This window comes from Hylaeus volcanicus, unplaced genomic scaffold, assembly GCF_026283585.1.
Source record: "Hylaeus volcanicus isolate JK05 unplaced genomic scaffold, UHH_iyHylVolc1.0_haploid 12237, whole genome shotgun sequence".
Taxonomy (NCBI): Eukaryota; Metazoa; Arthropoda; class Insecta; order Hymenoptera; family Colletidae; genus Hylaeus; species Hylaeus volcanicus.
The window spans coordinates 1,022,423-1,034,152 of record NW_026533172.1 but is presented as its reverse complement, the minus strand read 5'-3'; the positions used below and the strand labels follow the sequence as shown (position 1 = coordinate 1,034,152).

Sequence of the window (11,730 nt, the reverse complement as noted above, 5' to 3'; positions counted from 1 at the left end):
AAATGTTATGAATTTCGTTTAATAATCAAATAAACATGATGCTGCTACTATGAAGAAAAAAAAGAGTACACTCTAGTTATCAATCAAATAATTCGACTCGATATGATGTTATCAGACGTTACTTGAAGTTTCTTGTGTAAAAATCAAACTGACTTAGACAAAAAAAGCACTCAAATAAGAGGTAATCATGTACTACCAGTTTTCCAAGTCGGTTATCACTACCTAAGATAACCTTCCTAACATGTTTGTGAAATCTCTTAGTACGAAATACATTTATAAAGTTAATTTTCAGATTACGCACTGTTCATCAACTATACGGAATGAGTCTGTTTCTCTATTCTTTTCGTGAAATAATCATGTATTTGTATTAAAAAAAAAATTATGTCTAATTATTAATGATATATCCGATGGTTGTAATAGCACAACAATTCATTTGTTTTACCCTAACAAACATATTGGGTAAAATAAGTGCAGCCAGTTAACACAACGTGTCATATTCTCAAACAATTATTATTCTGTAACAAAGACATTATTAAAATTATGAAGTTTATGCGGAAAAAAGATGTCGCACATTCGTGGTAGCGACAGATTACTGTCACCTTAAGAATTGTATTGATCACACAAGGGCATTCACACACTGAAGTTTATTCTGTAAAAACAGCTTTTTACTAGTTGGAGTTGATTTTAGCGTGCAAAATCTAATTATGAATAGAAGTTTGTGAAGAAAAAAAAAATTTCTGCAAGCGAATAAGTGAAGTTTTACACAGTAAGCAAAGCTAATTGTTGAGATATCAAAAAGCTTCACCAACCTAAATTATTTGACCAGCTGAGTATTGGACTTGACGTAAATGACAAACGAAAAGACTTCCACACATCATGAGTCTGAAGTTTTTTCACATAGAAAAGGAAAACGAACTCGATGGGGTCAAGTCAGTTTAAATTTTTGAGTGCAGAAGTTACAAAGAAATCATTTGAATTCTAGTCAGCAGCAGAAGCCACAGTTGGAGTAGGACAAGAAGAAAAAAACCATGCAGAAACCCCTTGTGAAACAATTGTTATTAAAGACACTTTAACTCCAGAGAATGACTTAATCTTTCGTGAAGAAAAAAATATGCCAGTTGCTAACACTACACAGGATACGGTTACAGGCAAGTGTTTTATAATAAACTTTTCTGTAAAAGACACAGATTATTAATTTATTCAATATGATGGTTAGATGAAGTTGAACAAAAAACTTCAGGTGACGCAAGTATGGCGGATATCAGCGCTGCCGCTAAGCCAGCGATAGTTGCTGCTATGACAGCTGTGGCGGCAGCAGGGGCTGTTAATACAACAGCACATTTACTTCCTCCTGGTATTCGTTTGATTTCAAAACAAGTCAAAGCGTCAACTGGAGCAGCCTTAGCAACGACTCAAATTATGAGCGATGTAGCAGCGCGAGCTGCAGCTGCTCGTGCAGCTTTAGAAAAAGCAAAAAAAGCATTAGCACTACAAAAACAAATCAATGAACAGGTCACTGCCATGCGTGCGGCAAAACCTCAAAATTCAATCATGTCGGGAATTCCAAATACCATGATAACGACAGGAGTTGCTGCTGTATTAAGAGCGCTGCCGCAAGCAAAGCCTTTACGTTTTGACCGTTTAGGCCGCCAGGTGGATGCTGAAGGAAAAGTAATTGAAGTAAAACCCGTTGCACACTCTACGTTAAAAGTTAATATTAATAAGGAAAGAGAGGCTAAATTAAAACAGGTAACAAGGCTGTGCTTAAGAAACTACATAAAGTAGAAAGTGGTTGAGTGTTTTCTCTTGGATGCGAAGTCACTAAGCATCTTGGTTAGGTTGCATTCCGGGCTCGCGTTGATCGTAATCTAACAAATTCTTCTTCTAATCCATGGTTCGATCCGTCTATCAGTGTTGCAAGTTCAAAAGTAAGTTTTCTATAAAATTTAAATGAACATTACGTTTTTTTTTTAATATTTAGATTCGTGGAAAAGGTTTGTGTTTTGTTGAAAAGGGATTTTATTCGAAACGCGAACGTCAAATGCGCGCACGCGAACAAGCTAGAAATCTTACCGCTACTTTGGCTTCTCAAGCTGGACATTTGGAAAATCTGTCTCAGGGTACACTGATTCATGAAAATCATTTTAATGTTTTACAAAGCAATAATGCTGGAGGTGTTCGAACTGATAGTGAAAGTGGAACGACGTCTGTCGCGCAAGGAAAAAGATTGTCACATCAAGCTTTTATCAAAACAATTAGTGAAGGTGATTTTTTTTTTTTTTTCAATGATAAAAAACACGTCTTTCGCTTTACTTGGATATTTTCAATCATTCTCTATATTGTTTTCAGATGGCAATTTAGACACAGATGATTATATCGACCCTATGGAAGGGGGTGCCACAAGACGTCAAGAAGCGTTACACATATTACAACGGCGGCAATTAGGAATAATACCTGATATTGAATGGTGGGATCAACCTCTTTTACGACGCTTAGCAGAAATGGATAGGTTACATGATGAAGACCCAGATTTTCCATATGTCATTGCTGAAGTAAGTTACCACAAATTAGAATTCTTTCCGTTTGTTCAAGATAGGTTATCATATTCCTACATTCAGATTGCCATAACAGATCTAGTGGAACATCCTGTTCCAATTCCTCCCGTAATTGATGCATCAGAAAATCCAACCACCACAGTCCGATTAACACCCAAAGAACGGTATGATATTAAGACTTTAATCTATAGCCTTCTTCAATCAGTAATTTTCAATAATACATGGTTTTATATCATTAAAAAAATCATAGTATTATAACACGTTTGATCATTTTTGTTTGACGTTTTATCGCTTACGACAAATGTCAATGCCAGATGTAAACTAAAAAGACGAAAAAGACAAGAAGCGGAACGCGAAAAACAAGACAAAATTAGAATGGGTAATCTCTTTACATATGCAATGGTTTTGTTACTTTTTCTTATAATTATTCTAAAATAAATACTCAAAATTTTTTAACCTTATTTAATTTTATTTTTTAACTTAGGATTAATGCCTCCACCGCCCCCCAAAATTAAGTTAGCAAATTTAATGCGCGTGTTGGGGGAATCTGCTGTCGCGAATCCTTCTCGCGTTGAAAGCCAAGTCAAAGACCAAGTTCTATCCCGTTTAAGAGCACATCAAGAGAGAAATGAGTCAAGACGACTAGATGTTGAATCACGTCGAAAGAAAACTATTAGTAAATGGACACAACCATCGGGAGAAATGTTATCTCTCTCTTGTGGAGCTGAAGTCTGTATTTTTTCAGTAGTCGATTTGTCGGATAAAAAATACCTTTACAAGGTATGTATTTTATTTCTTTCATTTCAATGTACCATTATATTGGCTTTGGCACGATCATGTCCTTAAAATTTAAAAAAGGGTTTTTTATTACTTTTCTATCAACGTGTAATGTCTTTCAAATTGCTTAGGTTGATAAAAATGCTCAACAGTATCATGTTACAGGGGGCACATTTATGTGCCCACCACACGGAAATCTTATCATAGCAGAAGGTTTGTTCAATTATTAAGCTTATAACATCCATTTTTTTTAAAAATAAAATTAGTGACAACTAATCATTTTTAGGCACCAGAAAAGCCTTACGTGGATACAAAAAATTGCTCTTACATCGTGTAAAGTGGCCCGTTCTCTCTCAAGATTCTTCTCAAGTCAAGTCTCAAGTTATTGATTTTGCTGAAGCAAAAACTATTAAGCAACATGAACAAGTCTGTTCAACTTTTTTTGAATAATTTTTTTATTATTTTCATAGGATTTAAATGATGTTTTGAAAGGTAGAGGAATGTCTTTTTGTAAAGTCTTGTGGGAGGTATATATTTAAATTTTGTAAGCATGTAACATTTTTTTTTGTAGGGTGTTGTTAAAGAACGGGGGTTCAAACAATGGCGTATTTATGATTGCAAAGCTGAAGCTGAAGTCCGAAAAATTCTAGCAGATCGACATTCTGTACGTAATAGTCGTTTATTTTTTTTTTTTACCAACGTGTGTATAGGAACATTATTGGGATATTTTGCGCAAGTATCGTGATCCTATAAAAGAATTAAAATAAATTTTTTGGATTTTTTTTTTTGAAAGACTCTGTTTTTTTATTTTGTGCATTGCCATAAAGCACACGTTTAGCAATTCAAATTTCTTTTTCTTCAGCTACATGCACGTTACATTAATTATTAACTACAAACGAGATTGTTTTGATAAGTTATGTTACAGAGGAAAAAGAGAGAGTTTTAAAAATATATTATAGAAATTTTCCTTTCCATGTCAGTAGTTAACGATTCCGTAAATCACATGCATCACTCTTACGCATATAACGTACGATGTTTCATGTTACAACGGCACATTTTAATAATTATTTAGGATTGTAATAGAAAACCAATCCATTTTGATGAAACAATTCAGGCGTTTCAGAACCATGCACCGCATCAAGCTATGTTAAAGCAAGAGCATGTTCAAATACCTGTTGAAGTTGAAAGACGTATTCCTTATCCAAAAATAAATGTTAAAGATAGACTTCTTCATGTTATAAAGCCAGTCATAAAAGAACAGGTTGTTGAAATCCCTGAAATTGAATGGGTCGAAAAGGTGGTAGAGGTTCCACAATACGTTTATAAAGAGCGAATTGTGCAAGTACCATGCCCTTCTTTTCACAATGTAACTCTACCCCAGCAGCATACTACTCATTGTATTAACAATTATTCTTCTTCGCACGTACGAAAATATGCATAAGATTTTTGTTACTTAATGTACGATTTAGACACATTCTTATCCTAGTTTCTCAGTCTCTTATCCAATCTTAAACCCTTCCTACACACCGGTACGTTTTGTAAATTCTCTGATATTGATAAATTCTTTTCATAAACATAGCAACCATGGCAAATTTATCCTTCCTGATAGTTGTTTTATAATGCAATTTTACGACAACGGAAAACTATAGAAAAAATATTTAGTTCAATAAATGAATGACTTGCTTTGTATAATGTTTTTTAATAGATTTTCTCAAGATCATTTAATTTTTAGCTATTATAACTTTCACTCTAAATTTTACGTGACAAAAAAAAAAAATTTTTAACATGAGAGTAACGTGGAAATAATGAATAGCATGACGCTACGAAACTACGCTTGACAAATACAAACGCCACCAACAGCTTTAATGCGTTGTTCAGCTTTTTCAGAGAAGTAACGTGCTTTAACAATAACTGGCTGTTCCGGTAATTTTCCTTTCCCTAACACCTTAAAATACCCATGCTGTCTGACATCAATTACCGGGCATAAACCTTGTGATTTCTTAGTTGCCGCCTCTTCACGAACTTGTTCAGGAACCAATGACCATAAATTTTCCAGGTTAATCGTTGGACAAAATGTTTGATTTTTAAGCATATGGAAATGTCTCATACCAACTTTTCCAAAGTAACCAGGGTGGTACTTATCAAAGTTGATTCGGTGATGATGCATACCACCAGCTTTACCGCGTCCACCAGGATGCTTTCTGTGCTTCCCTACACGTCCGTGTCCAGCCGACACATGGCCACGCTTCTTTCTATTTTTTTTAAGACTATAACACAACAAAAAGATACATTAAAATGAAATCGTAGGTTGAATTACACTATGAATTTACCGTGTGGTCATAGTCTCAAATGGTTATGAAGAAAACGAAACTTTAAGTACAAGGCAGCTGTCCAAAGAGAAAAACTAATTTACAGATACGTACCCTGACCCAGGCGCGGGACATCCGTTTTGTTCTGTGGAATGAAAAGACATGACAAGTGTTCTTTGCACAAATCTTTTTACTATAGTTCTTTGCTGGAATTTTTCAAAAGAGATTTACTTGTTATCACGTTTTACAAATTGTACTACGCATGTGACTTTTTTACTACCCAATTAAAAACTAGCATAACACTTTTATAAGAGAACAAATCCAGTTACGAGTTTTGGATTTTAAAAAAAAATTGCCAAGTATCTATAAACACGCCTTTTTTTTTTTAAATTTGTTTTTAAAATCATTCGAACTTATAGAAAAATCACAAATAGTTGTTGTGTTTTTTAAATTTAAATATGCGAGGGAAACTTTTACAAAATTTATCGACCATTAGACAAACAGTGAAATATACAGAGGGTCAAGGTAGACTATATTTTTCTTCCAGTGTACGTCGAATCTATTAAACCTTAGCATTGCTTTAGTTGTGGTCTATATTTTGAAAGATGAACAATTATCGAATCGAATATGATTCCTTTGGCAGTATTCAAATACCACAAAATCGGTTATGGGGACCTCAAACACAACGTTCAATAGAAAATTTTGATATAGGTGTGACAGAGAAGATGCCGCGACAAGTAATTCACGCACTGGGTCTTACCAAACTAGCGGCAGTCCATGTCAACATGAATGCTGGTAAAATACCTAAAGATATAGGTGAAGCAATAGCGCAAGCTTCCTCGGAAGTCATGCGTGGTGATCATGATGGAGAGTTTCCATTAGTAGTTTGGTAATATGCCAACATTGTTTCGTTTATATTTCGTCTTAAAATAAATTGAAATGTTTTTATTTTTAGGCAAACTGGTTCTGGAACTCAAACGAACATGAATGCGAATGAGGTTATAGCAAATCGTTCTTTACAAATATTGGGTATACAACTCAAATTAAATAAATAACAAAATAATTGAGTTTAGGTAAAGTGTGCGGTATGAAAAACCAAATCCATCCAAATGACCACGTCAATATGGGACAATCATCAAACGATACGTTTCCCACTGCAATGAATATTTCAGCGGCGATTGAAGTCACAAGCTTCCTTTTACCTAATTTAAAATATCTGGCTTCTGCGTTTGAACAATGTATAGAAGCGTTTGGTTCTATTGTGAAAATAGGTAGAACTCATCTGCAGGATGCTACTCCCTTAACCTTAGGTCAGGAATTCGGAGCGTTCGTGTGTATGGTACTGTTATAGTTAAATCAATTAGACTTCTTTTGTAATTTTCTAATACGTCTTATAGATTGAAAATGGAATTCGTCGAATTGAATTAGCATTACCGCAAATATTTACGTTAGCCCAAGGTGCTACAGCCGTTGGCACAGGTCTTAATACGTACAACGGATTCGCAGAATCATTTGCTGTATGTTGAAACTTCATTAGATATTTTTTTTTAAATAATCTGTTTATTATGAAAAAATGTTTAAATGAATATTTTCACAGGAACATGTCAGTCGTCTTACTTCATTACCTTTTCAAACCTCTCCAAATAAATTTGAGGCTTTGTCTAGTGTTGGAGGTATTACAGAACTTTCCGCGGCACTATCCACAACTGCAGCTGATTTTTTGAAAATCGCAAATGATATTAGGTAGTATAAATATAAAAGTCTCAGACGAAAAAATCAGCAATACGTTCTAGGCTCTTATCGTCTGGACCTCGTTGTGGATTGGGTGAATTAATACTTCCAGCAAACGAGCCAGGCTCAAGCATTATGCCAGGAAAAGTAAACCCAACACAATGCGAAGCTTTAGCCATGGTTTGTGTTGAGATTATTGGAAATCATACTGCAGTGACTGTATCATGTAAAACTTATAATATTTTTACATCATTTTCTATATAGTACTGTTATTTTTATTTAGGTAGTCATGGACACTTACAGTTAAACGTGTTCCGGCCAGTTATTATATATAATGTACTTCGTTCTATTAAATTGTTAGGAGATGCCGCCAAGTCTTTTGCCGAGAAATGCATTCGCAACATAAAACCTAACAAAGCTGTTATTCAAAAACACTTAGACAATTCTCTCATGTTAGTCACCGCCCTAACCCCTTTCCTGGGTTACGATAAGTGCAGTAAAATTTCCCAATACGCTCATGAACATAATCTAACTCTTGAAGAAGCCGCTGTTAAACTTGACTATATTACTTCAGAAATGTTTCACTCACTTGTAAAGCCTAGCGAAATGGTAAAGCCTAATCACTAAAATAGAATTTATTTATTGATTAAGAGAATAATCTTGATTTTATAACAATGTTAAAATTTCAGTCGTGCTTCAGTATATAGTTTTTTTTTGATTCCATGTCAATTTATCCCATGAGTTCAAAAGTATTTATTTCTTATAGTCTTTTGGTATATCATAGCGTTACTAACATATAACACCATCCCATTTTTTTAAAATGTTTATAAAAATCTTTCTATACGATTTGTACAATCCTAATCTTTATAATCAGTGGCGTGGCTGATTAAAAATTTTAAGAAAAGGAGACATACTTTAACCTTTAAAACATTTTTCTCATTAAAAAGAAATTATTATTTAAACACTGCTAAAGCTCTTGGCATTGTAATTAATATTTTCTTTTATGCATAAGAATTCTTGAAACTTAGAGTCTGTCTTATTAGGAGATGTCCTTTCCATTATAGAATGAATTAAAATTCTCCATTTTATCTTGAAGCGGAATAAGAAAATTATTTTTTTTTTTTTTTTAACTGATTCTAACAATGGAGAGCTCCAGCAGTTGTTCCGAAAACCCAGATACATATGACATTAGTCTTAATGAAGCGGAAACCTTTTTAAAAAGCTTAACCACGATCAGGCAACCAAATGCTTCCACTGATGGAAAAACAACTAATGGTGACATGATTCAAACTTTAGCACCAAATACTTTACAAGGATCTTTCGATATTGGTTTACCAAGCATCACATTAAGCAATACAAGAGATGATTTTTGCAGTAATAAATCGTATAAAAAACCTCGTGATAGCAATTTATGTAAACGGGAATCCGTTTGTAAAATTTTTAATATAGACACGGAGGAAATGCGTCATTCTTTGTGTAACACAAAGCAATATACTCGTAACTCATTTTCCCACTCGCAGCATTCTAGTATAAGGTTATTTACAAAAAAAATTTTCCCTTTTTTCTCTACATCAGAAAACCAACTAGTAAGATTTCCTTCATATAATTAATTTTATCTACAAAAAGTCAATGTACGTAGGACAAACAAACAATTGAAAATTTAGAAGCTTACGTTTTAAAATCCAAAAGACGATGCGGCAAAAAAGATATAAGTTACAAAGGACTGTTATGTGCTTCCTCTGATTTTAATAGCACTGTTACTATTAATATGAGCCCTGTAACAAAAAATTTTGATTCAAATCAGTTGGATTTCTTAGGAATATCTATGGTTCCAGTAAAAGATCAAAAAAAAAATCGCGAACAAATTAATAAAGATTATCGAAAGGTTTTTTAAAATAAATTTTGTTTTTTTGAAAAACAAAATTTCACCAGAATTTTTTTTAGAAATTTCCGTGGTTACATTCTACTATAACTTTATCCAAGCTCAGGTAACTACTCTGTAAAATGCTATGTGCTGCTTTTTTACATGAAACGTCGGTCAAAAATTCTATAAGCGCAACGCTTTTTAAATGTTGATTGTCAAAATTTTACACACTTTTTAAATATTTTTATTTTTCATAGAAATTTGAAGCACGATCTTTTTAATTTAATAGATAAAGTGTCAAATCTGGATCCATCTACCGTAGCTGCAGCATGGTTTTATTTTGAACAGTACATTTATTAGTGGCATCATATTTCTTTTTTAACAAAAAGTTTTTGTAAAAGGCTTCTTCTTAAACGAGTGGTGCATAAAGGAATTCGAAAAATCCTTGCTGCGGCTTGTTTATTATTATCATATAAATTTAACCAAGATTTGTTGGATAATCAACTTTCTGAATTGATCGTGGCTGTTCAAACGTTAGACCGTCAAGATAATTTAAAAGCTCAAGACATTTTTTCAATGGAATTTACCGTATTCGCTCTGATTGAATTTAACTTACAAGTGTTTTGTTGCTTATGTGTTTATGTTATTAGTTAACCCAAACACTGTTTCAGGTACCTTTTTCAAAAATTAAATCCCATTTGAACGAATATTTAACCAGTAAAGTACGCCCAATTTTTTCTTATATCCTCCATATGGTCCTATATTTATGTAGAATATATCTTTAGCAGACCAATATGGTGTTGCTGAAACTGAATTGTTGGCAGTGTCAAATTTTGAGATGTCACATGGCAATGCTTCACAGGCTTGTGGTAGTGACGTTGAAACGTAAATTAACCCGTAAGGTTTCACGAACTATTATATGAATAAAAAGATGTTTTTTTTACAAATTCTTAGTTTATTATAAGCTTGTGCTTCGTTATTCATGAAATAAATTTTGCATTAAAATTCAATTATATTAAAAAATAAATGGAAAAATTGTCATTTTTTTAATTTGTTTAAAAATAATAACTTATCACTACAATTTTGTTCGCTATCAAAATTAGAAAGCTAAACTTGAATTGCAGTGCTATATCAAAACCGTTCTATTCTAACAGATGTGTAATCTTTAAAAACATCTGCACTAAAATAACATTTTAATGCAGTAGTTTTTTTATGAAATCATGTCGTTAAAATTTTAAATTATTCTGAACTTTATAATTAAGTGATATCAAAAAAAAATTTTTCAAAAAGATTGGAAAATAATTAAATGTTTTCTTTGAATCTAGATATAAAATATGATCGTGTGAATGTGGTAATATTTTTAATGGATAAAAAAAGAACTTCCGATTTATCTCTCTATACACACATAAAATGAAATGATTTTTATCTATAGTAAACAATATTATTAATAATTTTTTGTATTTCATCATCAAAAATTTATTCGCTCAAGTAAAAATAATAATTTGTAATTTATATTCTCTACTGCAGGTTTAAAAAAAAAAAAATGTTACAGTGTGAAAAAAAGATAGTTGAGTACCATTTATAGAACGTAACCGTTTTAGCATGGATTTTTTTTTAAACCTCATTATTCCGATATACAATAGATATACTAAGGGAACAATGAGTAAAACAGCAGAATGGGGTGTTGCCGACGCGACGCATCAGTAGGACAAACCAAAGTGTAAACGGGTGCACAATGAGGCATCTTTTCAAAGCTCACATGTCGGCGTTATAACTTATTCTCAAAAAGAATACTCAATGAAACGAAGATTTTCGCCTGATACCGAAGCGACCCATTAATAGGACGAGCCGAAGGGTGAATTGTTACAACAACAGACCTTTTCATAGAAAACACGATTCAGCCTCACGACCTATACTAAAAAGGTACATTGAATTAAATGGGGCAGTTATGTCGTCATCGAAGCCACTCGTTAAGGGCATTTCATTTTATTTAATTTACCGACAAAGTTCAGGCAATTAACTAAGGCTCCTTCCAAAAAGAATTTCGCATATATGAAGTCTTGGGTGGCACAGCATCCATTTGACGTCTTGGATGGTCGACAGGGTCTTATAGTTATTGCTAGATAACTAAGCCAGGATTCAATTTAATTTGCTTGAACAAAAAACTCTTTAAATGTAATATTTTTGATGACCTACAGCTAAAGATATTTGAGAATTCTTTTTTAAGCTTCTTTTTTAATGAAAACTACATGTGTATTAGATAAATTGTGTACCGTGTATAAGTGTTTGTTGAAGCGTAAAGCGTTGAACTAAGGATATTATGTAGTGTAATCTTGAGGTTGTTTAAAAATACATTGATTTTTTTCTTTTATGACACAGAAAATCCCTAGCAGCGGAAACTACCTCTAGACCATGTTTTGCGCTCTTTCGTATTCCATGAAGCATTGTATTATTATTTGACAATTAAAGAAAGTTTCTCATAATCTGTACAATT

The 11,730-nt window shown here is 33.0% G+C and overlaps 3 protein-coding genes across 9 annotated transcripts; 2 read left to right on the top strand and 1 right to left on the bottom strand.

Annotated features, from left to right (window-relative positions):
• The first annotated feature begins 473 nt into the window (after positions 1–473).
• Positions 474–5,046, top strand: LOC128884367 (U4/U6 small nuclear ribonucleoprotein Prp3-like). Of its 4 annotated transcripts, none has more exons than XM_054137726.1 (18): positions 474–766; positions 827–929; positions 983–1,148; positions 1,217–1,749; positions 1,839–1,928; positions 1,982–2,120; positions 2,175–2,264; positions 2,350–2,552; positions 2,619–2,719; positions 2,870–2,934; positions 3,040–3,335; positions 3,464–3,545; positions 3,619–3,758; positions 3,803–3,859; positions 3,904–3,996; positions 4,043–4,755; positions 4,802–4,861; positions 4,912–5,046. In XM_054137726.1, the coding sequence occupies exons 2-16, from the start codon at positions 849–851 to the stop codon at positions 4,097–4,099; spliced, it is 2,193 nt and encodes a 730-aa protein (XP_053993701.1). In that variant the 5' UTR covers positions 474–766; positions 827–848; the 3' UTR covers positions 4,100–4,755; positions 4,802–4,861; positions 4,912–5,046. The 4 variants fall into 4 exon arrangements, with proteins under 4 accessions (XP_053993701.1, XP_053993700.1, XP_053993703.1 ...); XM_054137725.1 differs by having other exon boundaries at positions 474–929; positions 4,043–4,359; positions 4,405–4,755; XM_054137728.1 differs by having other exon boundaries at positions 474–929; positions 4,819–4,861.
• LOC128884369 (60S ribosomal protein L27a-like) lies at positions 4,988–5,756 on the bottom strand. The gene is made up of 2 exons (XM_054137729.1): positions 5,663–5,756; positions 4,988–5,599 (listed from the first exon to the last, which is right to left on the bottom strand). The coding sequence occupies exons 1-2, from the start codon at positions 5,671–5,673 to the stop codon at positions 5,161–5,163; spliced, it is 450 nt and encodes a 149-aa protein (XP_053993704.1). The 5' UTR covers positions 5,674–5,756; the 3' UTR covers positions 4,988–5,160.
• A 334-nt stretch (positions 5,757–6,090) lies between these two features.
• Positions 6,091–11,147, top strand: LOC128883832 (fumarate hydratase class II-like). Of its 4 annotated transcripts, none has more exons than XM_054136615.1 (14): positions 6,091–6,189; positions 6,247–6,530; positions 6,597–6,670; positions 6,715–6,980; positions 7,039–7,158; positions 7,239–7,384; positions 7,435–7,598; positions 7,656–8,958; positions 9,012–9,257; positions 9,317–9,360; positions 9,494–9,583; positions 9,638–9,958; positions 10,009–10,133; positions 10,764–11,147. In XM_054136615.1, exons 1-8 carry the CDS (start codon positions 6,100–6,102, stop codon positions 7,997–7,999), a joined length of 1,488 nt encoding a protein of 495 aa, XP_053992590.1. In that variant the 5' UTR covers positions 6,091–6,099; the 3' UTR covers positions 8,000–8,958; positions 9,012–9,257; positions 9,317–9,360; positions 9,494–9,583; positions 9,638–9,958; positions 10,009–10,133; positions 10,764–11,147. The 4 variants fall into 4 exon arrangements, with proteins under 4 accessions (XP_053992590.1, XP_053992591.1, XP_053992589.1 ...); XM_054136616.1 differs by lacking the exon at positions 10,764–11,147 and having other exon boundaries at positions 9,638–9,854; positions 9,908–9,958; positions 10,009–10,229; XM_054136614.1 differs by lacking the exon at positions 10,764–11,147 and having other exon boundaries at positions 10,009–10,229.
• The last annotated feature ends 583 nt before the right edge of the window (positions 11,148–11,730 follow it).